Source organism: Sciurus carolinensis, chromosome 2, assembly GCF_902686445.1.
Source record: "Sciurus carolinensis chromosome 2, mSciCar1.2, whole genome shotgun sequence".
Lineage (NCBI taxonomy): Eukaryota > Metazoa > Chordata > Mammalia > Rodentia > Sciuridae > Sciurus > Sciurus carolinensis.
In genome coordinates this window covers 81,317,023-81,343,392 of record NC_062214.1, presented here as the reverse complement: position 1 = coordinate 81,343,392, position 26,370 = coordinate 81,317,023, and the positions used below count along the sequence as shown (strand labels likewise).

At 46.9% G+C, this 26,370-nt stretch overlaps 1 protein-coding gene across 4 annotated transcripts; it reads left to right on the top strand.

The window, feature by feature from the left end:
* Positions 1 to 13: 13 nt before the first annotated feature.
* Positions 14 to 26,268, top strand: Ppcdc (phosphopantothenoylcysteine decarboxylase). 4 transcript variants are annotated; one of them, XM_047539952.1, is made up of 6 exons: positions 14 to 88; positions 5,153 to 5,351; positions 18,671 to 18,766; positions 19,629 to 19,757; positions 24,183 to 24,351; positions 25,222 to 26,268. In XM_047539952.1, exons 2-6 carry the CDS (start codon positions 5,226 to 5,228, stop codon positions 25,305 to 25,307), a joined length of 606 nt encoding a protein of 201 aa, XP_047395908.1. In that variant the 5' UTR covers positions 14 to 88; positions 5,153 to 5,225; the 3' UTR covers positions 25,308 to 26,268. The 4 variants fall into 4 exon arrangements, with proteins under 4 accessions (XP_047395908.1, XP_047395909.1, XP_047395911.1 ...); XM_047539953.1 differs by lacking the exon at positions 18,671 to 18,766; XM_047539954.1 differs by lacking the exons at positions 14 to 88; positions 5,153 to 5,351 and adding an exon at positions 8,330 to 8,451.
* The last annotated feature ends 102 nt before the right edge of the window (positions 26,269 to 26,370 follow it).

The following is a 26,370-nucleotide window of genomic DNA, read 5'->3' as shown; positions in this document are numbered from 1 at the left end:
CTGCGTACCATTCAGAATCAGTGGGAAGGGCACCAAGATACCGCGATATTTTGTGACTGCCCCGAGACGCGCCTGGGGTCTGGCGCGGGTGAGCAGTCGGAGGGCCTGGGGAACTGGGTTTTGGGGCGTACTGGATGGGGAGGCGGGAAAAGTTCTACTTGTGCCTGTGTGTACTTGTGGGTGGGAGGTGTGTGTGGGATTTTGCCGTGTGTGGGCCTGTAGACAGCCCGTACAGATCGTGAGACCTCACCTATCGGTACCTGTGGGGGCCCGCAGAAGCAATAGGAACCCCTGAACCCAGAATGGGGGATATGCATCTACATCTGTGGCCTCTCATTTTGACTTGTGCTATTTGTCATTTTGACCTGAGATTATTTGTTCTGCGCTGCTTAATCCAGTGTAGGAGGCGCTATCCATTTCTCATACTTAATGTTCACCTTTAAGAAACAACAGCATTGTGAGTCTGTTTCAAGAAAGTGATGGGGACTTTCCAAAGGGCAAACCGTATTTTAATTAATTAATTAATTAATTAATTAATTAATTAATTAATTTTGGTATTTGGGATTGAACCCAGGAGCGCTTTGCCATTGCGCTGCATCCATAGTCCTTTTTATTTATTTTTATTTTGAAACGGGGTCTCGCTAAATTGCTGAGGTTGGCCTTGAACTTGTGAGCTCCTCTCTCAGCCTTCGGAGTCACTGGGATCATTGGAATTACAAGCAGGCACCAGTGGAACCCAAATCTAAAAGGTGGTGAAATCGAAAAATGAAAGCTCTGGAGTGTTGGATTTATTCCTTGAACCCCCCAAAATGCTGCATAGCGTTTAAAAATGAGCTAGGGCAAATTTTGTGAGAACTGCCAGCTGTCCTTTGAAGTATTTGGAAACTGCTAGACAATGAGAGATTTCCAAGTTAGGCAAGTGGTGGGTGTCTTGGAGCAGGCTTTTCCACATCTGTCCCAGTGGCTGGGAGTTAGCAGTACTCAGTCACTGCAATCTCTCTACTAGCTAGAGTGTGTGTAAGATATATCTCTCCATGTGGCCTAGTGGACAGGTGCCCACATGAAATTTCAGGAGCAGCAGAGTCAAGCATGCCTGCCTCTGGTTTGAGAGAAAGTACTGTATTAGAAATAACCAAGGCTTTGAATGCTCCCGGCAGAGTTCCTTGTCCTACCTAAGGTTAGGGAAGAGTTTTAAGGTACTCTTATATCATGGGCCTCCTTTTAATTTGTCTGGGTTTTGGTGCAGGGTGACACTTTGGGAAGTTACAAGTTCCCAAACTATTCATTGTTACTGGGGTGGAGGGGAGAGTGTATTGATTGGTGGGAGAACTGGCTAGTGTATAAGCCTAGGTGAGTAATTTGGGACTTTGATGGCAGGCTGAAGGATTTGGGTTTTTTTGTTTTGTTTGTTTTTAATATGCCAGGAATGAACCTAGGGCCTTACACATGCTTTACTACTGAGCTGCATCCCACCCCCTTCCAAGATCCCTACTTGCCCACCTCCCTTTTGACCTGTTTTGTCTTAGGTTCTAGTCCCTCATGTTTCCTTTATTGGGCTCAGCTTATACCCTGTCTGGTCTTGCTTACCTTGCTTCCATTTTTTAGCCCTAGTTCTATTTTGGTTCTACTCTTGACCATATTGTGACTGGCAAATACCCCTGAAATTTTTACATTTTTCCCCCTTTATTTAAACTACTCAGAAAGGAAGACTTAGACATTGCATGCCAAGGCTCTTTGCTCTTTCTGATAACCTTTCTTTTTTTTTTTTTTTTAATTTTTTTTGTTGTTGTTGTAGAGGGACACAATGCCTTTATTTTATTTGTTTATTTTTATGTGGTGCTGAGGATCGAACCCAGTGCCTCACTCATGCTAGGCAAGTGCTCTGCCACTGAGCCACAACCCCAGCCCTCTGATAACCTTTCTAAAGACAGAGAAAACCCAGGCACAGTGGCACATGCCTGTAATCCCAACAACTCAGAAGACTGAGGCAGGAGGATTGCAGATTTGAGGCCAGTCTCAATTTAGCAATTAGCCAGATTTTTAAAAAGGGCTGGGGATGTAGCTCAGTGATAAAAGCATCCCTGGCTTTAATCCCCAGAGCCAAAAAAAGAAAGGGGGAGCAGTGTGGAGAGAAGCTCCCATTTTTCTGGATGTGTGTTACCTGCACAGCTGGTGCCCTGGGACTTTGAGACTCAGTAATCGTGGCCTAAATTTAGCACTATAACCTGCCCGGCCCCTGCCCCATACTGGGGATTGTTGCCCAGGGGTACTTTACCATTGAGCTACATCCCCAGCCCTTTTTATTTTTTATTTTGAGACAGGACCTCACTAAGTTGCTGAGGCTGGCCTGAAACTTTTGATACTTCTGCCTCAGCCTCCCAAGTTGCTGGGTCTACAGGTGTGTGCCACTGCACCTGTCTTCAATTACTTGCTTTCTGTAACCTCTTTCCTAGGAATTTTACCAGTTTGTTGTGAGGAGGTTCAGGGACTACAGAGATTAAATTGAACTTCTGGTTTTGCAGGAATCTCCCTGTCCTAGTAGGACAGGCTGGGTTGGGATCTGGCAGTTGGATTTCTTGGAAGAACCAAGAATGTGCTTCTGTTACCCACCAATGTGCTCTGACAAGAAACTGGATTGTAGACCCCTTGGACCTTGCTAGTTGCTAATAGGAGTTTTTAGTCCCAGGATTGACTCAGTTCTTCAACTCTGAGCAAGCATGACCCTGGCTGGGCCTAATTAGAAATTGAAATTGCTGGCAAATGGAACTCTGGCGGTGAGGGTCTTGCTCTAAGAAACCAGCCTATGCTTAACCCCTACTGAGAAGGGTCTCAGTCTTGGACACCCTTCCAGGTAGAAGTGGGATAATGGAGCCAAAAATGATCCACTCACGTGGGTGTATGCCTAAATATTTAAAGGCCAATACTAGGCAGAGATGCCCTCGTGGAACCTCGGAGGTAGCCAATAGAAAAACCTAGCTGCTCACCAGTTCTTCCTTGGAATCAGTTGGGTTTCTCTTGTGCTTCTGATTCTGCCCTTTTTCAGCATCTTAAGACTTTCTTGCACAAAGAGCCCTTACCACTGTCTTTTATGCATTGACTTAGTCTTCTGCTAGAGGAAACTTAAGAGATAAACTGGTCCTAACTCTGCATTTGTCACATGAACAAGGCTTAGGGAGGAAATGACCCTGGACCAAGGTTACATACCAAATCAGAAATATAACCATGAGCAGGACCCAGAACTCCTGATTCACTGGCAATTGACTGGAGGGTACACCCACATCCCCCCCACCCCCAGTACTAAGAATTGAACCCAACACCCCCAGCATGCTAGGCAAGCAATCTGCCAGTATGCTACTTCTCCAACCCCAGGATACAATTTATTAATCATTCACAGACATTCAGAACTTCCTGGTAGTAGGCTAGTGACTGGGTATTATGGTTTAGATATGAGTTGTCCCCCCACAACTAATGTGTGAGACAATGCAAGAAAGCTTAGAGGTAAAATGAGAGTCTTAATCAGTCTGTTAATCCTCTGATAGGGATTAACTGGGTGGTAACTGTAGGCAGGTAGGGTGTGGCTGGAGAAGCCAAGTCTATGTTGGCATGCCCTTGGGGGTTATATTTTGTCTGTGGTGAGGGGAGCTCTCTCTGGTTCTTGGTGCCCTGGTTCCAGCTGCTTTCCTCTGCCACACACTTGCACCATGATGTTCTGCCTTACCTCAGACCCTGGGGATTGGACTTCACTATTTATGGAACTGAGAATTCTGAAACTGTGACCCTCAAATAAATGTTTCCTTCTCTAAAATTGTTCTTATCAGGACTTTTGGTCACAGCAATGAAAAATTACTGACTGAAACACTGGACAATTAAACTTGGTTACACTTGCAGGAACTTTCTGTTGGAGGGAGAGGCAAGGAAACTGGTATACAAATTGAGTCACTGATGACCAAAAAGGTACATGCCAGAGAAGGACCTATCTGGACCCATCTCAAGTAATTTTAGGTGTGACTCCTGCCTTCTCAACCTTACCTATAGATTCCCTGAAGGTAGCAGCTGTTTTCCATAGTTCCTTTGCCTAGACTTGAAGAAATCAGTCCTTAGTGACTGATGCTGATAAAGTGTGGTTTGCTGGCTCAGCCTACCAGAATGTAGGTTTTGGTTTGTCCCTCAGCTGTATTATCATGAATACTTAGCTGTGTGTCATGCACACCCTTGTAAACCCAGCTACTTGGGAAGCTGAGACAGGAGGACTCCAAGTCAAGGCTCTAAACCTGACACCCTCCCTACCCCTTACCCCCCACCAAAATTCATGAGCACTTACTTTTAGCAACATCTAAGAGCCAGAGGAGGAAATCAGCTATCTGGTCCCATGGAGTGGCTTATATCTGCATCTTACTCATCTCTTTTTGGGCTTTGATTTGTAAGTTGGTGCTCAGGCTGATCTGCAGAGCCAGAGAGGTAAACTCTTTCAACCCCTGGGAGCACCCAGCCCCCCTGGGTGCCTAGGGTTTTGACTCACAAGCATCTCCATCCCTTCCTGCTACTCCTTTGGGCCAGTCAGCCTGGCCCACTGTAGTAGCTCTTTTCACTCCTCAGTCTTTCTACCTCTGTGACCCCCTCTGTACTGTTGGCAGCACCAGCACAATCTTTCTAAAATCAAAACTCCAGGGTCCTACTGCCCTTGACATTCTGACCTCAACCTGATTTTGCAGCCTTATCCCAACACCTACATCACACTTGAGCCTCACTTCTAAGCTACTCCCTGTTTCCCAAACTTCCTACCTCTTTTCAGATCTTTTCACCTTTATAAGATTGTCCCATCTTTTGAAGTCATTTCCTTCTGTTTCTGGAAAAAAACAGGGGATCCTTCCTCCTTCAGGACTCAACCTGAATGTTGTCTTTTCTCAAAGGTAGTCACTGGAGAACCACTGCACCTGGTACTACCCTTCTTCACAGCACTTGCCACATTACATTGTAACAGGCCCATGTGGGGAGGGATCTGACTTTCTAATCACACTGTGTTTCCAGAAGCTGGGACTCAGTTGATCCCCTGGAGCTCCCCAGCCTCTGGTCTAGGATCTAACATGTTGTACTCTATATATACCTTTGGGTTGAATGTGTGAGCTAAGGGGTGTCCTTTGTTCTGCTGCAGATCCTAAATCCTGACAGAGCTTTATGAAGTTCAGCTTTGCAGGCTCCCAGACTTTGAAGCTATTAGACCCCATATGGAACCACATCCAACTGCCGCATCCTTGGTGGAGAGGAAATTCCATGTTCTTGTGGGTGTCACTGGAAGTGTTGCTGCCCTGAAGTTGCCTCTTCTGGTGTCAAAACTTTTGGACGTTCCTGGAGTGAGTATCCTCTTTAGACAAGCGTTGTAGCCTCTAGCATTAGAGAGTCACCACTACTGAGGCCAGCCTATTTCTCTTCTGTGTGTGGATTTTCTTCCTTTCTTCCTTACTTTATTGTACTGGGAATTGAACCCAGGGGTGCTTTACCACTGAGCTACATACCCAACCCTTTTTATTTATTTTATTTGGAGATAGGGTCCCACTAAGTTTCTGAGGGCCGTGCTAAATTGCTGAGTCTGACCTTGAACTTGGGATCCTCCTGCTTCAGCCTCCTGAGTCACTGGGATTACAAGCATGTGCCACCACGCCTGGCAGAATTTTCTTTTTCTTAATCATGGTGCTCGTGGAGCTTCTCTGTGTGAGTTTGTGTGGGGGGCATACAAGAGACAGAGACCAGGAGCTAGGTTAGATTAGACGGTGAACAGAATATGAGGGGAGATGGGGAAAGGACACTGAATGGAGATTTTGGTTTCTCATACACTGACCCTGAGAATCCATGAGGTCCTGTGGGAGCAGGGGCTGGCTGAATAAATACAGCAGGTTCTCAGCTCCCACTGTGCCTTGGGCTCCTCTGCCCCCATTTTCACTTGGTCCTGAGCACCGTGACTCTTCTCCCTTCTTCTTAGACACCATGGTTGTCTGCCAAATGCACTGAAACCTCAGAGACTCCTCATTACTCACAGCTCTGGTTTCAGACTTTGCTGCCTCAGGTGTTTGCAGATGCCCAAGGAGCCACCACCTTGTATTAGTGTAGGAAGCTCTAGCCCCCATTCTTGGCCAGGCCTCTTCAACTTGGATCAGTTTTATATGTTGGTTCAGGGGCATAGGTTCAAAAACTTAAACAATGTGAAATTCGATCGGTGATAGCCCCACAGCTCTGTGGTTTGATCTGACATGGAACCATAGGTTACCTTGGATATTGTTCATGTCATGAGCCTTAGTTTTGGAAGCATCGTTAAATCACTGGGGTCCTTTTCCTTGCTTGTCTGCTTAGTCTAGTCCCTAATGTAGGGTGGCCCAGACAGCTATATCTGGCATGTCCAGCAGGGGGCATTGCTCACCCACAGATGACTGTGGGGACGGCCTTCAGGGTCTGGGAAAGCTTGTTTCACTTTTTTTTTTTTTTTTTTTTTTTTTAATGTTCCACAAACTTCTACCCAGAAAGTCACCCCCTCACTCCACCTTCCAGGCTTGGATAAGCAGTGAAGCTGCCAGCCATGGATGCCAGCCAGGCCAGAGAAGGGAGGGAGAGAGGAGAACCTTGTGGCTGCTTTGAGACTGGGTGCTGTGGTTTTGGGGCAGTACTGCCAGGGACTGGCTACCCTCTGTGTGCCCACAACCATTAGTAGGAGGTACACTGAGAGCCTTGAGGGTGGGAGACCTAGAAGGGGTTGCAGCAGCTAGAACCTCTGCCACCACCCCCTGGGGAGGGAGGGAGCCATGCAGTTCCTTTTCCCATAGCCCCGGAGCAAGTGAGTTTCCGGGACAGGGTGGGTGGGGGCAGAGAGTCCTATCCCAGGAAACAGATGGGCAGCTTCAGAGCTAGGGGAAATGGCAACACTGCCACTTGCTCACATCCCACGCAGCCAGCATTTATGGGGGTGTGAGGAAGGGTTGCCTGGAGCAGGGAAGCTGTCCAGCCTACCCCAGGCATTCTAGCCTGGGCCTCCTGGGAGGACAGGCCATGTCTGGAACGGGATTTGGCCCTCCCTCTCTGAATGAGGTTCAAGCTGGAGCGAGGCAGCCAGAGGGCATTGAGCTGGGAGGGAAGCCTCTTTACTTTGCTTCTTGGAACCTGCCCTTCTTATTTTAAAATAGGGACAATTATTGCTACCCATCCCCCAGGTGCTTGTCAGGACCATGAAGTGTTGGCTGGAGAAGAGGGACACATATGACAGATATGTCAATTTGTCATCTTGTGCCAGCAACTAGGCACGGAGCTTGGCATGCAGAAGCACTTAATACCCCCATTTTCCCCTGTGTCCTGTCCTGTCCTTTGGGCCAGGAGCCTGGTGTGAGGTATTGGGGTTTGCAAGACAGCCATGTGGAAAAAACCATGGAACCACAAGTGAGGTCCCCATTCCTCTTCTCTTGCAGGCAAACAGCTCACCAAGCCTAACTTTGCTCATTATGTTCCTGTGAGGCATCCTGGGATCACCTAGTGTTGGTCCTGGATGTTAGACACTACCACACACTTCCTAGTGGTACTGAGCTCCCCAATTCCTTCTTCTGGGTGCTCCCCAGGAGCAGTCTTTGTCCCTTGGAACAGTCACTTTCAATTCTTTGCCTGCTGAGTTGTGAGTTCACATGCACAAGGCTTTATGAGCTCCCTTCAGGACACCAGGATTGACTAACCACTAAGCAGCTGGACTGTGGGCTGCAGGGAGCTGGGCAGTTCTACAAACCTGGCTCATAACTACTTCTGATCCATCAGTGTGTGCAGGCATCTTTGGAGAGTCACTGACCTAGAGGTCACTGTCCTGTCATCCCACAGTCAGACAAGGGAGACTGTGATGGCTGATGGCAAGGGGTGGATTCAGCCATAAACCTCATACCAGCAGCTGGGGAGAGAAGATACCCCAAAGTCCTCAAACCTTTATGTGGGAGTAGGGAATAGTGGTGGGGGCAACCCTTCCTCAAGAGAAGCAGTTGAGCAGAGAGGATATCTGATCCTAGAACTCTGGGAAAGTCAGTCCTTTTTGTCTTAAATTGTCTTTTATCCATGCAGTGAAGGGGAGATAGGTACTCAGATATCCATCTCCAGGGCTTCTGGCAGATGATATTAGATTTTAGATGTAAAGGCAAAAGTGACTAGGACCAAAAGGTAGCTGAAGAGAAGGTCCTGGAGTTCAGGAGTTCCAGGGATTTTGCATTTTTAATTATCATGTAATTGGGCAGCAGTTACATCTGGGCTGTTAGCTCAAATCACCCTCTGCCCTTTGGCTGGCAGCCTGGCTGGTACCCTACAAACTGAGAAGAAGACAGACACTGCAGTAGCTTCTCAGGGCAGGTATCAACAGGACTGAGAGCCAGAAGAGGATCCTAAATGTGAGAAAATTTCCCACTAAGGAACTACGTGGACCTGTGGGATTAGAGAAGGGTAAGTTTCTAGAATGTCCATGAGGACATCCAAGACTGCCAAAGATGAAGAAAAGAGGGCCTGGCTCATATGCAGTATGACACAAATTCTGCTTTTCTGGAGGAACATTTGGCAACATAGAAATTTTAATTGTTCATAGCTCTGTAGGACTAAATCCTGTGGAGTATATTTATAAGAGTTGACCATATGTACAAGAATGTTCATTTATATCATTTCAAAACAAAACTAGAAACAAAATGTTCAACTATAGAAAGCTATGGTACAGCTGGGTGAGATAGTGCATGCCTGTAATCCCAGAGACCCCAGAAGCAGAGGCAGGAGGATCACAAGTTCAAGACCAGCCTTGGCCATTTAGCAAGACCCTATGTCAAAATAAAAAGGACTGGGGATAGAGCTCAGTGGTAAAGGGTCCCTGGGTTCAAACCCCAGAACTGCAAAAAACAACCAAGCAAGCAAGCCATGGTACACTTATGGCACAATCTCTTGATGAGTTAGTTTGTAGTAGTTCAGAAAAATGAGGTGTACCTCTCCATGCTGATGTGGGACTATCTTCAGGGTAAAAGTGAAATAAGCAGAGAGCAGGAGGTGGCACACTTTGCCTATGAGCCAGATCCAGCCCATTGCCTGTTTTTGTACAACCTGCACCTAAGAATGATATTTTTGTTTTGTTTTGTTTTTGTTGTGCTGGGGATCAAACCCAGGGTCTTGTGTATTTGAGGCAAGCATTCTACCACAGAACTACATCATCAACCCTAATTTCTACATTTTAAGTGGTTAAAAGAAGTCAAGAAAAATGAACTGGGGGCTGGGGTCGTAGCTCAGTGGTAGAGTGCTTACCTCAGTGCTAGAGCATGTGAGGCACTGGGTTCGATCCTCAACACCACATAAAAATAAATAAAATAAAGGCATTGTGTCCATCTACAACTAAAAATATTTTTTAAAAAACGAGCTGGGTATGGTGGCGTACTCCTGTAATCACTGAGGCAGGAGGATTGCAAAGTTCAAGGCCAACTTTGGCAACTTAATGAGACCCTGTCTCAAAATAAAAACATGAAAAGGACTGGGGATATAGCTCAGTGGTAAAGTGCCTCTGGATTCAATCTCCATTACCAAAAGAAAAAAAGACCAGGAATTTGCCTTTCAGTGTTCATAGTGTCTCACTGGCACATAGCCACACCCATTCACTTACACATTCCCCATGGCTGCACTTGTGCTCTCCAGAGTTGAGTAATTGGGACAAAGCCCCAAATATTATCTGGCCCGTTATAGAAAGTTTGCTGACTGAGATTGTGGCTCAGTGGCAGAGCGCATGCCTGGCATGTGTGAGGCACTGGGTTTGATTCTCAGCACTGCATACAATTAAGTAAAGATTCATCAACCAGTAATAAAAATAATTTTTAAAAATCATTTGCTAACCCCTGGAACATAGTATGGTTCCTCTGTGTTCACACATGTGTTTCTGCCTGCAGTTTTTTCCTCTGGTGGTCATTTATTTTGTGGAAATAGACTTATTTTTCATTTTGTATCATTTGTTCAATTTTCATTTCCTAACATGTATTTATTTCCTTTTTCTATGTCACTGGACTTTTGGTGGAGGATTATGGAACATGCTCTGTAACTTTTTTTTTTTTAAGTGCTCACTGAGGAAAGGAGAACAGGAAAAATCAGGCCTGGTTTGAGGTTTTCTTTCCAGGAAGAGGTCACCTGCCTGCTCTGTAGTCTTGCTGTGGAAACTCTGAGGCCTGTATTTGTGCCTCTGCTGGCTTGGATGGTCCCTTTCTCCCGTGCTCTGTAGACCTCTCCCCTGTATCTCTAGGGAGTGAGGTCAGAGGCAGCTAGCCCTGGGCTTCAGGCAGAGGGTCCTGCACCCCAGGGTCCTTCCACAATGCCCTAGAACAAATCCCTATGGAGAGCCTCTGCAGACTGCCTTTCTAGTTTTGTTCTTGGGAATTTTCTTGAGTTAGGGAAGGGCACAGAAGGATAGACATGAGGTGCTGATGTGACTAGAATACCAACTCCCCTAGGAGACAGGTAAGAGAATACCTGTTTCCTGCAGTCTAGAGGGGAAAGGAAGGGATTACAAAAGGACTGGGGTTACCCAGTGAGCTGGATCAACCCATAGAAACCATGTTGTTAGAGAGGAAGAGAGACTCACCCGAGATCTCTCAGCAAGTGAGTTTGCAGAACTGGGCTTGAAGCCAGGTGTTCTGACTCCTATCAGCAAGTGAACTTGAGATCAGATTTGGAACCTGGGCATTCTTTGCTCAAGCTCACCAAAGCTGTGAGGTTGAGAACCCCCAGGAATTGTGGACTCTTGCCTTGGTCTGCCCTGCTTTGTAGTCAGAAGTCAGGATTATATGTGCCCCACCTCTCTATTAGACTGAGTCCTGACTGAGGGTACAACTCCTATCTTGCCAGCTCTGGCCCCCATGGCATATAGTAAATGTTTCCTAGTCGAGGCATCATTATGAGACATTGAGATACCTACTCAGGGACTTGTTAGTGAAACTACTTCCACAACTCCCCTGTCCCATGTACTGACTGCACTGGGTACCAAGAGTCCTTTTTCTTCAAGTATACTTGATACCTCCATGCTCAGGTTAATGTTAGTGGTATCCTTTTTTTTTCTTTCAGTACTGGGGATGGAACCCAGTACATGGTAGGCATGGGCTCTATCATTGAACTATACCCCCTGCCCTTTTATTTTATTTTGAGACAAGGTCTTGCAAAGTTGCCCAGGTTGGCCTTGAACATAACCTTCCTCCCTAGTAGCTGGGATATAGGCGTGCATCACCATGCCCCACTAGTGTTAGCTTCTTGGCTGGTTACTATGCCCTGGACACAGATCTGAAGCATGTCACTGTCAACACTAAGGAGCCCAAGGTCAGGGTCCTCAGCCCAGAGACCTTGAGCCACCAATGCCCTGGTACCTTACCTTGTCCCAGGTTGAGTCCATGACTGATATATCCTCTTAGAATCTTCTTTGCTCTCCTGTGGAGCCATCATCATACACTCCACTGGAAATGAAAGCTCTTCTGCGGTCACTCAGCTGTAGGTTCCAGCTGGGGCTTTTCTCCTTTGTTTGCAAATACTAGAACTGTGCCATCCAATATGATAGTTGTTAACACATTCATCTTTAAGTTAATTAAAATTAAATAAGTCAGAAATTTAGTTCTTCAGTCACACTAGCCACACCTCAAGTGCTCAATGGCCCCATGTGACTGGTGGCTACCATGCTAGACAGCTCAGACAGGACTATTTCTGTCATTGCAGAAAGTTCTATTGGATAGTGCTATAGAGATAGTGGTTTTCCACTGAGGCAGTTTTGCCTTTCACAGGTCAATGGACGATGTCCAGAGACATTTTTCGTTGTCAGAACCAAGATGTGGTGGTACTACTGCCTCACGGTTCTAGCAGATGGAGGATAGGGATGGAGGTGGAAACTCAGGAATGGGATTTGTCTCATCCTTTTGCTGCAGAGTATTTTCTGCACAGGTTCCTTTGATACTCTGCCCCAGAAACTACTAGGCTAGGGGCCAAAAGTGGATGTGTCACCCCAAATTTTGTTTCTACTTCCCTTCCTACCTCTTTAGGAGCTCCAAACTCCAGATTGGGATTCTCAATGTCTTTTTAGCAGAGAAGAGGAAATTAGACTTGTCAACTGTCAGGACAAAATACAGACTGTGCCAAGTGTGTGGAGGTCCAACCCGTAATCCTAGTGGCTTGGGAGGCAAAGGCAGGAAGATTGTAAGCTCAAAGCCAGCCACGGCAACTTAGTGAGGCCCTGAGCAATTCAGCGAGACCCTGTCTCTACATAAAATATTTTAAAAAGGGCTGGTGAAGGGCTTGGATTGTAGCTCAGTGGCAGAGTGCTTTCCTAGCATGTGTGAGACCCTGTGTTCAATCCTTAGCACTACATAATAAATAATTAAAATAAAGGTATTGTGTCCATCTACAACAAAAAAAAAATTAATTAATTAAATTTAAAAAAGGCTGGAGATGTTGCTCAGTGGTTAAGTGCCCCTGGGTTTAATCTTCAGTACAAAAAAAAAAAGAAATGTAGTAATAGGGTCTTAACCAGGTCTCAGTTACATCACACAAAGAAGTTCAAGCTAAAAATATTAGATGCAGTGCAGGGCTGGGGATGTAACTCAGAGGTAGAGAGCATACTTAGCATGTGTGAGGCCCTGGTTTCAATTCCCAGCACTGAAAAAAGAAAAGAAAGATACAAAAAGTGTTCTTAGGGGTCTCTGCAGGAGAGCAAGCAAAGAGCTCTCTCTCAGGAATGCTGTAGTCTCTCAGGAGACTGATTTTTTTTTTTTTTTTATGGTGTTGTTTTGTTTGTTTATTGAGACTGGGGTATAGAAGATTGTTTTAATGCCCAGCCCTGCTTCTGCCAAGCCCCACGAGGGTGTAAGAGAAAGCCCTGGAGAGTTCCGGTCCTTGAGGCATTTCTGACCTACCAGGGCTCCTTGGCATTTGCTGGGAAAAGGTCAGGGTAAATGAGTGAATAGTCTTAATTATTTAGGAACTTAGAAGGTAACACGACATGCTTTAAAAAAAAAAAAAAAATGTATACAGACCCACACCCAGCCCTTGGCTCCCAGGACCTCTTGGCTGAGTGAATGAAGACGAAAGAACAAAGCCTGCAGGGCTGATGAGTCAGATCAAGTGGTATCCCTATAAAACCAGAAAAACGAGCCTGGGCCTGCCTTCCAGCACTGGGGTCCGGGTCACTGCCAGGAGAGGTGGCTGCTTCAGTGGGGCCTGAGAGGGGTGTGGGGAAGGACCTGCCCATCACATGCTCATCACTGTATCCCTCAGGTGAAGGCATTGACCTAGGAGGCTTCCTCACAGTGTGACTATGTAGCCTGGGAGATTAGACCAGCTGAGAGACTGAGGTCAATCAAAGTGCTTAGCTCAGCAGAATGATGTCAAGTAGAACTGTTGCCCAGGGTGGGAGGCCTAACAGACCCTGGGTTGGGCTCCCAGGGACCAGTTGGAATGGGGGATGATATGAAGGCTCTGAGACCTTGAGTAGACGTAGAAAGGTAGAGCCAGGATGTGGGAGGGAGCCCTTGACCAAGGGAAATACCAATTTGGGAATATTTCTGAAGGCTGGCATTAAAGCATAGACCATTTGAGAGCTGGCAGGCAGTTTAGGAGTTGGGGAAAGTGAGGGCACTAGATCCTCAAGAATAAGCTTCTCAAAATTTCAGAGTAGAGAAGATGAACCCGGGATGGTTTTTTGTTTTGTTTTTTGGTACTGGGGATTGAAAGCAGAGGTGCTTTATTACTGAGCTACGCCCCTGGCCATTTTTATTTTGAGATACAGTCTCAGTGAGTTGCTAATTGCTATCTTCCTGCCTTAGCTTTACCAGTCACTGGAATTATAGGGGTTTGCCATCATATGTAGCTTGGAACAGTCTTAAGTAGCCAATAGTTCAGGATGGTCAGAAAGCTCTCAGACATGAAAGATAGTGATCCCCTTGAGAAAGAGGAGGCAGTGTGTGAGTAGAGAGGGATGCAACTGCTTGGGGAGCCTCCTGCTGAAGGAGATGGAAAGCAGTTAAGTAGAAAGGAGGACTTGATCAAAGATGAAGGTAGAGCAAGGTCCAGAGGGCCCCAGAGTGAGCTGAGGTTTATGGGGAAACTTAAGAGCAACAAAATGACTGTCACATGTCAATTTTGGGGGAAAGAATGATGGGACAGTGTCTGGAGCTTAAGGCCAGTGGTGAGACATCAGTGGGGGATAGGAGGAATCACTTGAGTCCTGTTTCATTTCATCCTCTCTTTTGAGGTTGAAAAGTAGGACAAACAGTGGTTGAGGACCCTGAACCCAGGTTGGGTGATTCATCTCCTAACCTGGGCCAGTTCTGGTCTGGGGTTTTGAGGTCACAGAGTTGTGTTTGGTGGCTTTTAGAATGTGTTGGAAAGAAACACCAGAGGATCCAGATACTGGAGATGGCTAATGTCCATTTATCAAACAGGTGAAGGAGGTGGGCTCCACAGATTACTACAACAGGCTGGGAGTGCTTAGAAAAGCATTTTGGAAATGGGTGTCTCTGGGGCTAGGCAGTGCTTACTAGGAACAAGGCATATTGATTTTAGTTTATCTTGGATATGAGATAGTATTTTTGGATTTAGATGAGATCTTTGATGAAATTTTATGACATCCTCCAGGACTATCTGGGAACATTGCCATCCTGTTTGTAAGTTCATGAAAGATCCTAGAATTCATTCTTGATTCTTTCTTACCCCCACCTCCAATCCATACCCCAAGACAGTAGATCCTGTGGAAGATCTCTGCCCTTGACCTTATCGTTGGGGTTGATTTGGATTTGTATCTCTGGAGGCTACTGATGGTTGCATGAAAGCCCAGAGGAACAACAGGATTGAGATCTCAGGAGCTCCCAGTAAACTGACAAACTGCGGGCCAGCTCTAGTAAGGGAGGATTTCCCAGGGAAGAGTACGGGACTACTTTTGGTACTAGAAAGATAATTGCTCAGGTACAAACTGAGGCTGATGGCTTAGCAGCAGCATGGATGAAAACTTCTTGAGTTTTTGGTGATTACAAGCTGCATATACATTAGCAGAGGGACGTAGCCACCAGAGTAGCCCTGGTGGGCTCAGCTTCTTTGACAGACAGTTGGGGCTGTGGTATTCCAGGTGAGTTTGGTAGTAGGGACCCCGGCTTAAACTCCTGCAGGCAAAATAAGTGCCTTCCATTTTGAGTTTTTCAGTTCTAGAAATTTTAATTTTATTTCTTTTTTCTTTTTCTTTTTTTTTTTTTTTTTGAGATTGGGATTTCACTATGTTTCTCAGACTGGCCTCAAACTTGTGATCCTCCTACTTTGGGCTCCTGAATAGTGAGGATTATAGTGTGCACCACCACACATGGCTTTAGTTTTACTTCTTTTGTAATTTTCTCACCTCCATTTATCAGTACTTTTTATTAGATTTTTTTTTTGCTTCCTGGATTGTTTCTTTTGATTTTCACATTTATAATGTTACCATCCTCTTTTATCTTTTTGTTCTACTTTCCAGAAGATTTATTCTAAACTTGTATTGAGTTTCTTATTTCACTATGATTTTAATATCCAGGAGTTCTCTTTTTTGTCTCCTGGATGTTCATTTCTTAAAAATAGTATTATGTTCTTATTTCTTTAGTGTGAACTCTAACCTTTAAATTTTCTTCTCCCAGTATTATCTCTTGAGTTTCTGTTTTCTGCTAGTTTAATTTCTTTCTGTTGCTAATGGTCTTTACTCAAATATCTGATACTCTTTGACTCTTCCTGTTTGGGTGGGAAAAGCTGATTTTTGGAAACTGTCATCACTGCTAGGGACCCTACTGCCCAGTACTCAGCTGGGGGTGAGATGTTCTGTTAAATTTAGTATCTGAATTCCCCACCACACCCTTATGTTCCCAGAGTCATTTGGGTTTTCCAGAAAAAACCTCACCAGTTTCCTGCCTGGTAGACCCAGCATTCTTAGGGTGCAGTAAGTTTCTGGAAGCCTGTAGATACTTCTGTTGCAGAATTCCTCCTTCGACATCTGTCTGTCAAGTGTTCCAAATCTAACTCAGACTCCTGTTGCAATGGAGAAGGGTGATATGTTGGCAGTTTGGGATGGGCCAGGGCTGGGGGCTTCACTGTCCTTTAGCAAATTGTACAGTCCTACATTCAGCTCTCTGTTACCTGCCCACCTTCCCAGGTATTAGCACATCCAATTACTGAGCTTTTCTTGGTCTCCTTGTCTCCGATGGGCTTGTTTTTTTAGGTGCTTTGTAGACTCTCGGAATTTTGGTTTTTAAATCTCATCTCATCTGATCTTGTCTCATCTGCTAATGCTTCTTTCTACTCCTGTCTTAAATATATTGACATGTCCTAGCGGCTGTTGTTTTTTCTCCTCTTCTCTTTGTTCTTGGGAGTTTAATTTATATTATTTAACGGGAAGTTTATTCTTTCATTTAACCTTTATGTATCTTTGGTTTGAAATGTGTCTTTTTAGACAACCTATTGATGGATTAAAAAACATTCAAGATGAGCACCTGAATTTTGATCAGGAGTGCAACCCATTGTATATTTATGCTAATTACTATATTGGGAACTACTTTTGCCATCTCCCTTCTCTCTCCCCCACCCCCATCTCTCTCTCTTTCCTTCTCTCTTTCTTCCAGTGCTGGGGCTTAAACCCAGGGAACTCCATATCCCACTGAGCCACATCCCCAGCCTTTTAAAAATTTTTTTATTTTGAGACAGGGTCTTGCTAAGTTGCTGAGGCTGGCCTCGAACTTGTGATGTTCCTGCCTCAGCCTCTTGAGTTACTGGGATTATAGGCATGCACTATTGCACCATGCTACTTGCCATCTTTTTTTTTTTTTTTTTTTTTTGTAGTTGTAGGTGGACAGCATGTTTATTTGTATGCAGTACTAAGGATCGAACCCAGTGCCTCACACATGCTAGGCAAGCGCTCTACCACTGAGCCACAACCCCAGCCCCCAGTACTTGCCATCTTAATGCTTTCTACTTACATGTGTTCTCTCTGCTGCCACTTCTCCTTTTTTGTGTAAATTGAATTTTCTTCGGGTTTGAGAGTTTTATGTTGTTCTTATCATGGTTACGTTAACTTATTATGTCTCACACTTCCCCATTAAGAAGTCAAGACCCTCAGCATGGTCCCCTCTCCCTCTGCTCTTCCTGCCTGTGCGAGTGCAGTGGCTTCTCCAAGCCTGGGTTCTATGGAGGGACAAGGCAGCCCTGCTTACTTGCTCTTTTGCTCAGAACTGGGCAAGGTTTGTTTAGGGCTGTCCTAGAGGAGCCTCCAGCATTATGGCAGTTTGGTTTAGAGGACCTCTAAAAAGTCCCTGAGGTTTGGTGCAGGTTCTGGGGATGGTAGATTCTTAGAGGAAGTTGGGCAGGCAATGGACAGGTCAGTAGAGCCAGGAACCCCAGACCTTCTGTAGTGGTTCCTCAGTCCTTCTGTGTGACATATTTGCCCCCTGGTCCCAGCTTTGCTCTCAGGTACTGGGTAGAATATACCCCCAGGCCCTGTACTAAATAGGCAGGAAACAACAGGAGAGGGGCTTGGAGGCAGTAGGAGGAGTGGTGACTAGGCTGAATTGGCCGGGACATGCCCTATCCAAAGAGGCACCCTGACCAAGGCCACGAAGTCTTTGTGGAGTAGAAATGTGGATCCAGCAGCACCAGAGTTTTTACTTTTTCATGAGAAGTCAAGAAATTGAATTTCCTGTGTGAAGGCTTCCATTCTCCATATTAGCTCAAAAATGTTTATAACCTGTGCAGGACATGCAGTGTGTTGCAGGCTGGCTTGGCTTCAGATACTATTGCCCTTGCCCACTGCCCTGGTTAGTCATTGATTCTGTCCATGTCACCCTTGACTCGTCCCTCTCTGGGACTCGGTGTCCTCTTCTGACTCAGTGATTTCCCCCAAAAGTGTGGTTTCCTACACCCTTCCCCTCCCAGTCACTTCCTCTGGTCCCTTTGTGACATCTTGTTTTACAGATGATGACCAGCCCACCTAGTGCCTTCCATACTATGTGTGCTATTTCTCTCACCCATTTGTTCTTTTAAGCAGGTTAAACACCTTCCTTGTTTGCATCAGTAATTTGTAAATGGGTCATGTGAAAGGAAACTCATTTTCCCCCATGAGTGATGGGCACACAGGCTTGGTTTTTTGGGAACCTGTCTGCAGCCTGAGCCCAGGAGTCCTTGTTCCTGGAAATAGGGAGGAAACTGCTCTCACTGGTGCATGGATGCAGACACAGCTTGCCAGTCCCAGATCTTGTGCCTTGGCCTGCAGAGGGCGGGACTGCTATGTGGCACAGAGCCGGTGAGCTGCTTCAGGTGGCCTGCAGCCTGGTTGCCTTGAGTTCCCTTCCTGTCACTGCCTGCCTCTGCCTCTGGCCAAGTGCAAGCACTGCTGCTTTATATGCACTGGGCAGTTTGTGACTCAGTCCTCAGTGGCCCCTCAGATGGGGAAGTGAAACGGCTGCACCTGGCTAGGCCTGACCTTTGGGTGACAGCGGAAGTAGCTGTGCAAACATGGGGCTCACTGCCCTGGAGGGGAAGTCCTCGCTGCAGCCTGTCTGTGAGGAAAGCACAGACTGCCTGGCCCTGTGTGGCCTCCAGACCTGTAGCTCCAGTAACAGTTTCTCCCTCTCTTTCTCTCCTTTCCTCTACTTTTTCTTGGTGACAGCTGGAAGTCACAGTGGTCACAACTGAAAGAGCCAAACATTTCTACAGCCCCCAGGACATTCCTGTCACCCTCTACAGTGACTCTGATGAATGGGAGGTTAGTGCTGGGCCCCCAGGGCTGAGTTCCATTGTGTTTCTACCAACAGGACAGAACTGTCCTCCCTCAGCCTATGGTCCTGGCGGCCGGAGCAGACAGGCTGGGCTCAAGTCAGCGGTCAGGGCCATCTGGGCAGAGGCAATGAGGAAAACATCTGTCTAGCTTCTGGCCTGCGGGAGGCCCACAGTCCCCTCCTTCCCCAGGCAGAGCTCAGCTTTGGCTCAGTGCCTGAGGTTGAGTGTCCTTGTACTTATCTGGGCTGATGAAACCACAGAGGAGCTCTGTTCCCACCACCCTTGTCCACGTGGCTCCTGGCGTCAGGGCTGTGGAGAGCGCCTCACTTCCCACGGCCTCCAGGCTCTGCCTCTGCCCTCCTGTGGAGGGGCGGGCACCAGCCGACCCACCAGACGCAGAGGGTGGGCCTCACAGGGATGCCCTGCCAGGCATTTTTAAACATTCTCAATCTTGAACATTTTTGGCTGGCTTGTTCTCCCAACCCCACCCCCTCCATTTCTCACCGCCCCAGAGCCCTTCCACTGGCTTGGACAATCCAAGCATCCGCCTCAAGCAGACAGGCCAGGAGTTCCCTGCCAGATGTCAGTTCTCTTGAAAACCAAACCATAAAGGGAATAGCTGAGAGAGACAAGGGGCGTTTGTTTCCTCAGGCCTGGTTTCTGTCAGGCTGCTGGCTGCTTGGCCAATGCTTGCCAGCCTAGCTCTGAGAGGGAACTGTGGTGGACTTAAGCAGCGAGGTCAAGTGGTCTCCCTGGGTTCCTGACTTGTACCTGGATTGCTTTGGTCCCCTCCTCCCACCACACAGAGAGTGACAGTCTTGGTGACCACTGTTTCCTTCCTCTGCCAGATGTGGAAGCACCGCTCTGACCCAGTTCTCCACATTGACCTGCGGAGGTGGGCAGACCTCATGCTAGTGGCTCCTCTTGATGCCAACACTCTGGGGAAGGTGGCCAGTGGCATCTGTGACAACTTGCTTGTGAGTGACTCCCTGGTGCCCTCATCCCTCCCTCAGGCTCACTGCCACTTTGCTGAGCTACAGACTTCCTTGTACAAGGAGACCTATTATCGTGGGACTCAGGTTTGCTCAGGGAGACTATGGTCCCCCTGGCTCCACTATCCTTGTGCCCCCTACTCTCCAGCAAGTGTGCAGCAGACCTGGACCTGAGGATCCACTGGACTTGCTGATGCTCTCTAGGAGTGAGCACCTCTGCCTCTTGTCTGCTTCCCAGATCTCAGTCAGGTGCCCACCCTTGGCCCCTGCTCTCCCTTTGTTCATCATGGCTGCCTGCTGTGTGCTTTTACATTGATCTCCCTGCCACCCATTCTCTCCCCCTTCAGCTCTGCCTCACCAGGATCTGGATATGTGTACATGTGGGCAATCTGATAAGGTGCTCACTTCCTCATAGATCTCTAATACACACATACCTCTTGTAGCTTTAGCACCAAGGCTAAAACTCAGTTTTTCTATGTATTATAGAAAGTTTAGAGGGAAAGAGGAAAAAGTCAGAGCAAGAGATCATTACCTATGAATGGTGAAGGAGAGGAACAGAAATTCAGTTGTATGAAGGTAGTAACTGACTTAGGCCTCTGAGACCTCCAGGGAGCTATCACCCATAAAGAGGATCTGCTTTTGATTATATGATCAACCTGGAATTATTTGGGTGTGATTTTTCTCCTTCCTCTCTCTCTCTTATTACACCTCCCCCATATATTGAACTTTCACCTCCATGTCCTAGGGGCCGTGCTGAGGACACAGAGCATTCTCAGTCTGGAAGAAGAGTATTTTTTTGTTTTTGTACTGGGGATTGAACTTAGGAGCACTTTACCACTGAGCTATATCCCCAATCATTTTTTAAAATTTTGAGACAGTATCTCTAAGTTGCTGAGAGTCTCACTGAATTCTTGAGACTGACCTCGAACTTTTGATTCTCCTGACTCAGAAGTCACTGAGTCCTTTCACTGGAATTATAGGCCCTGGCAGAAGAAGGTTTTTGATCATAGTCCCATGTATAGATGGGAAGGGACTATCTCCGCTGGTGAGTGATGATGGTTCTAAGTGACCATCAGTCAGTCCTTTTTATTAAAATTTCAGTACTGGCAATTGAATTCAGGGGTACTCTACCACTGGGCTATACCCCCAACCCTTTATTTTTAATTTATTTTTATTTTAAAACTGGGTCTCACTGTGTTGCCCAAGCTGGCCTTGAACTTGAGATCCTCCTGCCTCAGCCTTTTAAGTAGCTGGGATTATAGTCATGCACTACCATACCAGGCCCCAGTTAGTCCTTTGATAGCAGAGTCACTGCCTTGCTTAGAACTGGACATGTGGTAGACACTCAATAAATACTGTATGTATGTGTTCAGAGGTATTTTACTCTTGCTAACAGCTGAGAATTTTTTAGTTTACTATGGTGAAGAAGGTGAATACTGAAGCTGGGTTAGGGTTTTGTGGGAGTCAGATAGGAGGTGATTAGTAGATGATTAGTGAGCCTTTCAGTGTTTTTTTTTTTTTTTTTTGTTTGTTTGTTTATTTGTTTGTTTGTTTTGATAGTGGGGATTTAACCCAGGGGTACTTTACCACTGAGCTACAACCCCAGCCCTTTTTATTTTTTACTTTGAGATGGGGTCTAGCTAAATTGCTTAGGACCTCACTAAGTTTCTGGGGCTGGCCTTGAGTTTGCAATCCTGCTTCAGCCTCTCAAGTTGCTGAATTACAGGTGTTTACTTCCATGCCTGATTGTCAGTGTGCTCTTGAGGTACTCCTGGGGAATCTTCTAGTGACTTAAGCATCTCTTGACGAAGAATACAGGTTGAGCAGAACACACCCAGGTGGTGTGGCCCTGAGCAAGTGCAAAGATGTAGATCTGAGAGCAGCATTATCAAGAATGCCCAGCAGGACCTGGGTGCCGTGGTGCAGGCCTGTAATCCCAGTGACTCAGTAGGCTAAGTCAGTAGGATCGCAAGTTCAACGACAGCTTCAGCAATTTTGCGAGGCCCTAAGCAACTTAGCAAGACCCTCTCTCAACATAAAAAAATAAAAAGGGCTGGGGACATGACTCAGTGATTAAGCACCCCTGGGTTCAATCCCTGGTATAAAAAAAAAAAAAGAAAGAAAGAAAAGAAAGAATGTCCAGTAGGGTTGGGGTCTGGCCTGCAGGCACTAAAACAAAAGAAATACCCTGCCACTTTTGTTGAAGCAGCTCAGATTTGGGTGACTGTACCATCCCACCAAACTCTCAGGTTCCCACTGGCTGGTCAGCAGCAACTGATGTGCTAGGAGCACACCCACCTCAGAGTTCGGCCTTGACCAACCTCTCCAAGAGCTCCTTCTGTCTCCTGAAAGCTCTGCTTCATTTTTTTCTTCAAGGCTATCGCTACTCCCTGAAATTTTGGGGGTTCTCTCCTCTGGAATTGGCAAGGGAATCTGTTCCCAAGTCTAACCATTTGCCTCAAAGGAATTCACTTGAAGGCACAAATGTTTCAAAGAATATCAAATGTTACAAAGTTTGAACTTTCAGCATCCTTGGTATGTGACCATGTCCTTTTTCAGAAACGTCTTCTCCTTGTATCCTTGAAAGGAAGCTCATCCCACTTCCTCCCTCAGATCTTCTCAGTGCCCAGAATTCGAGTGCCTCAAGAGCACTGTGCTAGATGTGAACATGTTTCTGGCCAACTCAGGTCCTGGTCCCTTGTTTGTGCTAAATAGGCAGTCAGATCTAGAAAAATAAAGTCACTTCCCTGGGCCACCAGTCTGGGCGCTGGTATCCTGACTGGGCTGTACCTCCAACCCCCACCTTACCACCCAAACTATTCCCTGAGGCAGAGCCCGAGGTGCCGAACAAAAGTGACTGTATGAGCCCATGCCCTCTCTTTTCCCTCCTGCTGCCAGTAGGTTTGGAGGACCTGTGGTTTGTCCAGGAAGTGCTGAGCTCCAAGATGAGGTGGGGGAAGCCAGATACACTGGGAGGTGGAGGTGCTGGGTTTTTGCCCTGGTTGGTGTGTTTTCCTTTGATGGTGGCTTCTTAACCCCAGCCCAGCCCCCGCCTCCACACCACAAGACAAGGGGCTCTTCTAGGTATGCTCAGGACTTCTGCAGAAGTAGCAAGTGGCACAGGGCCAAGAGGAAGTGTGACTGAAACTGTCCACTCAGCCCAGTTGCACACTGAGAGAACTTGGTGGGAAACCAACGCTAGTTTCTGGGATGACGCAAGCAGCCAGATCCTAAGACCGTCTGCTGTCCCAGATGAGGGCAGGGGCACCAAGGGAGCAGGCGCTGGCCTGGCCTGTGTGCAGCATTGTTCTCTGCACATCCTCTTATTTTCCCAGATGGACTCCATTTCCGGGGAGGAGTGTTCCAGCCACTGTCTCCCCAAGGGGCTCCTGGCCAAGAGGAGGTGCATGGTGTAGTTAGAGCACGGGAAGCTTATTTCCCTGGAGGCATCCCCCGACCCGGGGAGCCTGTGCCTGTAGTAGTAACAGGAGCCACTGTTCTGGAGCCTGTTCTTGGTGTCAGGCACTATGCTAAGAATTTTGAAAGCATTCACACCCTCCGTCTTCACAGCCATCCAGTAAGGGGGCCTTTTTGCAGAAAGGAAGCTGAGGCTCTGGTGTAAATAACCTGTCCAGGTTCTCACAAATATATAATTTATTTATATTTGATCTATGCAGCCTCAAAGCCATGGCATTAAGGACTCTGAGCCAGTTAGGCCCTTCCATAGCTGCTGTGGTCTGTAGCTCACTGGGATGACCCAGCTTTAGGAGGTGATAAGGCTGCCTGGTGCAATAAGATTGCACAGGCTTGTGTTTTGGCCAGGTGTGACCTTGGGCAATTGTTCATCCTGCAAAGAACTATGGCTTGCCCATTTGTGAAAGGGACAGGTCTTTCCTCCTAGGGTTACATTAAGGGTTCCTGAAATAATGTATAAGAGAAGGTATTTGTCATGTGTTGGATGTTTTCATTGCCAGGTTTAATTGGCTCAGAAGTAGAGCTGGTGCTGGGTAGGTCTCCCTGTGAGCAGTCTGGTCCCCAACTTTCTGGCGAACTGTGAAAGCTGCCTCTTGCTCCCCAGGGTTGCTTCTACCCAAGATGCATGAGCCAGTGTGGAGAAGGGTCAGGCTTAGGCATGGGGAGACTACACACAGGAGGAAGGTCTGCTGGAGGTGACTGAGCCATTGAAGGCATCGGTTGAGCACTTGCTGTGTGTAGGGCCTGTGCTAGAACCTGAGGAAAGGTGACGAGGGTTGAGGAGCCCCTAATCCCAAGAGATGTGAGACAGGTGGCACCCACGCATCCTGAGCCCATGTCTGGGCTGCTGGCTGTGCCCTGGAGGACAATGGGGATGGTTTAGGGGGCTAGGAAAGGGTGGTAGGCAGAGGAGCAGGACCTCTCCCTTCTTTACAGACATGTGTCATCCGGGCCTGGGACTGCAGCAAGCCCCTGCTCTTCTGTCCTGCCATGAATACCACCATGTGGGAGCACCCCCTCACTGCACAGCAGGTGGACCAGCTCAAGGCCTTTGGCTACATGGAGATTCCTTGTGTGTACAAGAAGCTGGTGTGTGGAGATCAAGGTAGGCACTTTACCAGGCTTAAAGCCCGGGACTGGAAGGGGCTCAGCTTTGGGGGTCACATTCTGGCCTGTTGTGATCTCTGGTAGAACTATTCTCTGAGCTCAGCTCTTTTATCTGGAAAATGGGAATCCTAATTCTTGCATCTCAAAACTGTTAGGATAAAATGATAGCATGTGTCAGTGCTTGGTAGAGGCCGGGCATGGTGGTGCATGCTTATAATCCCAGTGACTTGGGAGACTGAGACAGGAGGATCTCAAGTTTGAGGCCAGCCTCAGTAACTTAGCAAGACCCTGTATCAAAACTTAAAAAGGGCTGGGAGGCAGGTAGGGCATGGCCAGAGGAAGTAGATCCTAGGGGTGGGAGGACATGCCTTTATGGTTTATATTTTGTTCCTGGTACCTCACTCTTGATCTCTCTGCTCTCTGGCTGCCATGAGCTATTGTCTGCCATACCCTTTATGCCATGATATTCTGCGTCACCTTGAACCCAGAGGAATGGAGCCAGCCAATAATGGATTGAACTTCTGAAACCATGAGCCCAAATACACTTTTCCTCCTCTGAAAAAATGGGACTGGGGATGTAGCTCAGAGGTAGCGTACTCCTGAGTTCAAAAACCAATACTAGAAAAATAAATAAAAGTGCTTGGTAGAATCCCTAGCACTCAGCATACACAATCAAGGATGACTACTGGAGTGATTCCCAGGGGCTACCCTGGGGTGACTCAGGAGGGGTTTGATGGGTCTGGTTGGTGCTATGATGGACCTGGCCTTTTCAGGCCTTGGTTTCTGGGTGGGACATGTTGGGGAGCACTGGGCAGGGGGCCGTAGGCATTGTTAGCCCCTCGACTGCAGCACAGGACTTTGCTTCCAGGTCTGGGGGCTATGGCTGAGGTGGAGACCATTGTGGATAAAGTGAAAGAAGTCCTCTCCCAGCACAGTGGCATCCAGCAGAGTTGAACTGGATTTCTGTCTCTGGTGTACCTCTGCACTGTGTATATTCAGGCTGAGATGGTGAAGAAGGAAGGCATCATCAAAATATGGTGAAGATTCCTGCATTTGCTAAAGAGGCATCTGATCTGCTCCAAGTTGAACAGGACTGAAGGCCCAACTTCATTCAACCAGGGGATGCCTGCTTTCTGTAGCCCCTCCCCATCTCTTCCTGGGATGGGTACACCAAGCTAGGGGAGCAAGTTGCCATGTGTCCTTGTACACCTGAGAGGACTAAGTGACTGCACACCTCGATTTTCTCTCTTGCCCAGGATTTGCTTTTTGAAACACAAGTTGAAGATCCCTGGCATGGCAGGCCTTGGGAGCTTCCATTTTTTGATGGAGTGCCCAAGTGCCATAAAGTCAGGAAGTTTGTCAGATTTCCCACAGACCATACTGAGAGTTTGGGGATTCTGGAAAACAAAGAAAAATGACATTTTAGGAGACTCTGTCCTTCCTTCACAACCCATCTTTGGTCTCAGAGATTTGAGGGCATTGATGGATCAGGCTGGGAAAGTGTAGGGTGATCACTGACTAGCACTCTCATGTCCCCATATAATAAGAGTGCTAAGACCCTGAAGCCAGACAGCTCTTAGTTCAAATCTCAGTTCTGCCACTTACCACCAGTGAACCTTGACTTGGGCCTTTGCCTTTCTGATCCTCACTTTCTGCATCTGTATTATCCTTCCCTCATGAAGCTGTTGAGATTGAGATGATGTGCGCAAAATACAGGCGTCCCCTCTATCCTCTAGGGACACATTCCAAGTCTCCCAGTGGATGCCTGAAACCATATACAGTACTAAACCCTATTTATACTATGCTTTTCCCCACACATAACATACCTATGACAAAGTTTAACTTGGAAATTAGGCATAGTAAGAGATTAACAACAATAGCTAATAGTAAATTAAAACAAATATATTGTATTATACTGTACTAAATTTTGTGTGAATGTGGTTTCTTTTTCTTAGCAACCTCAACATGCAATTTCTATTTTTTTTTTTTCCTTATGAAGTTAAGAACTTTCACTTCT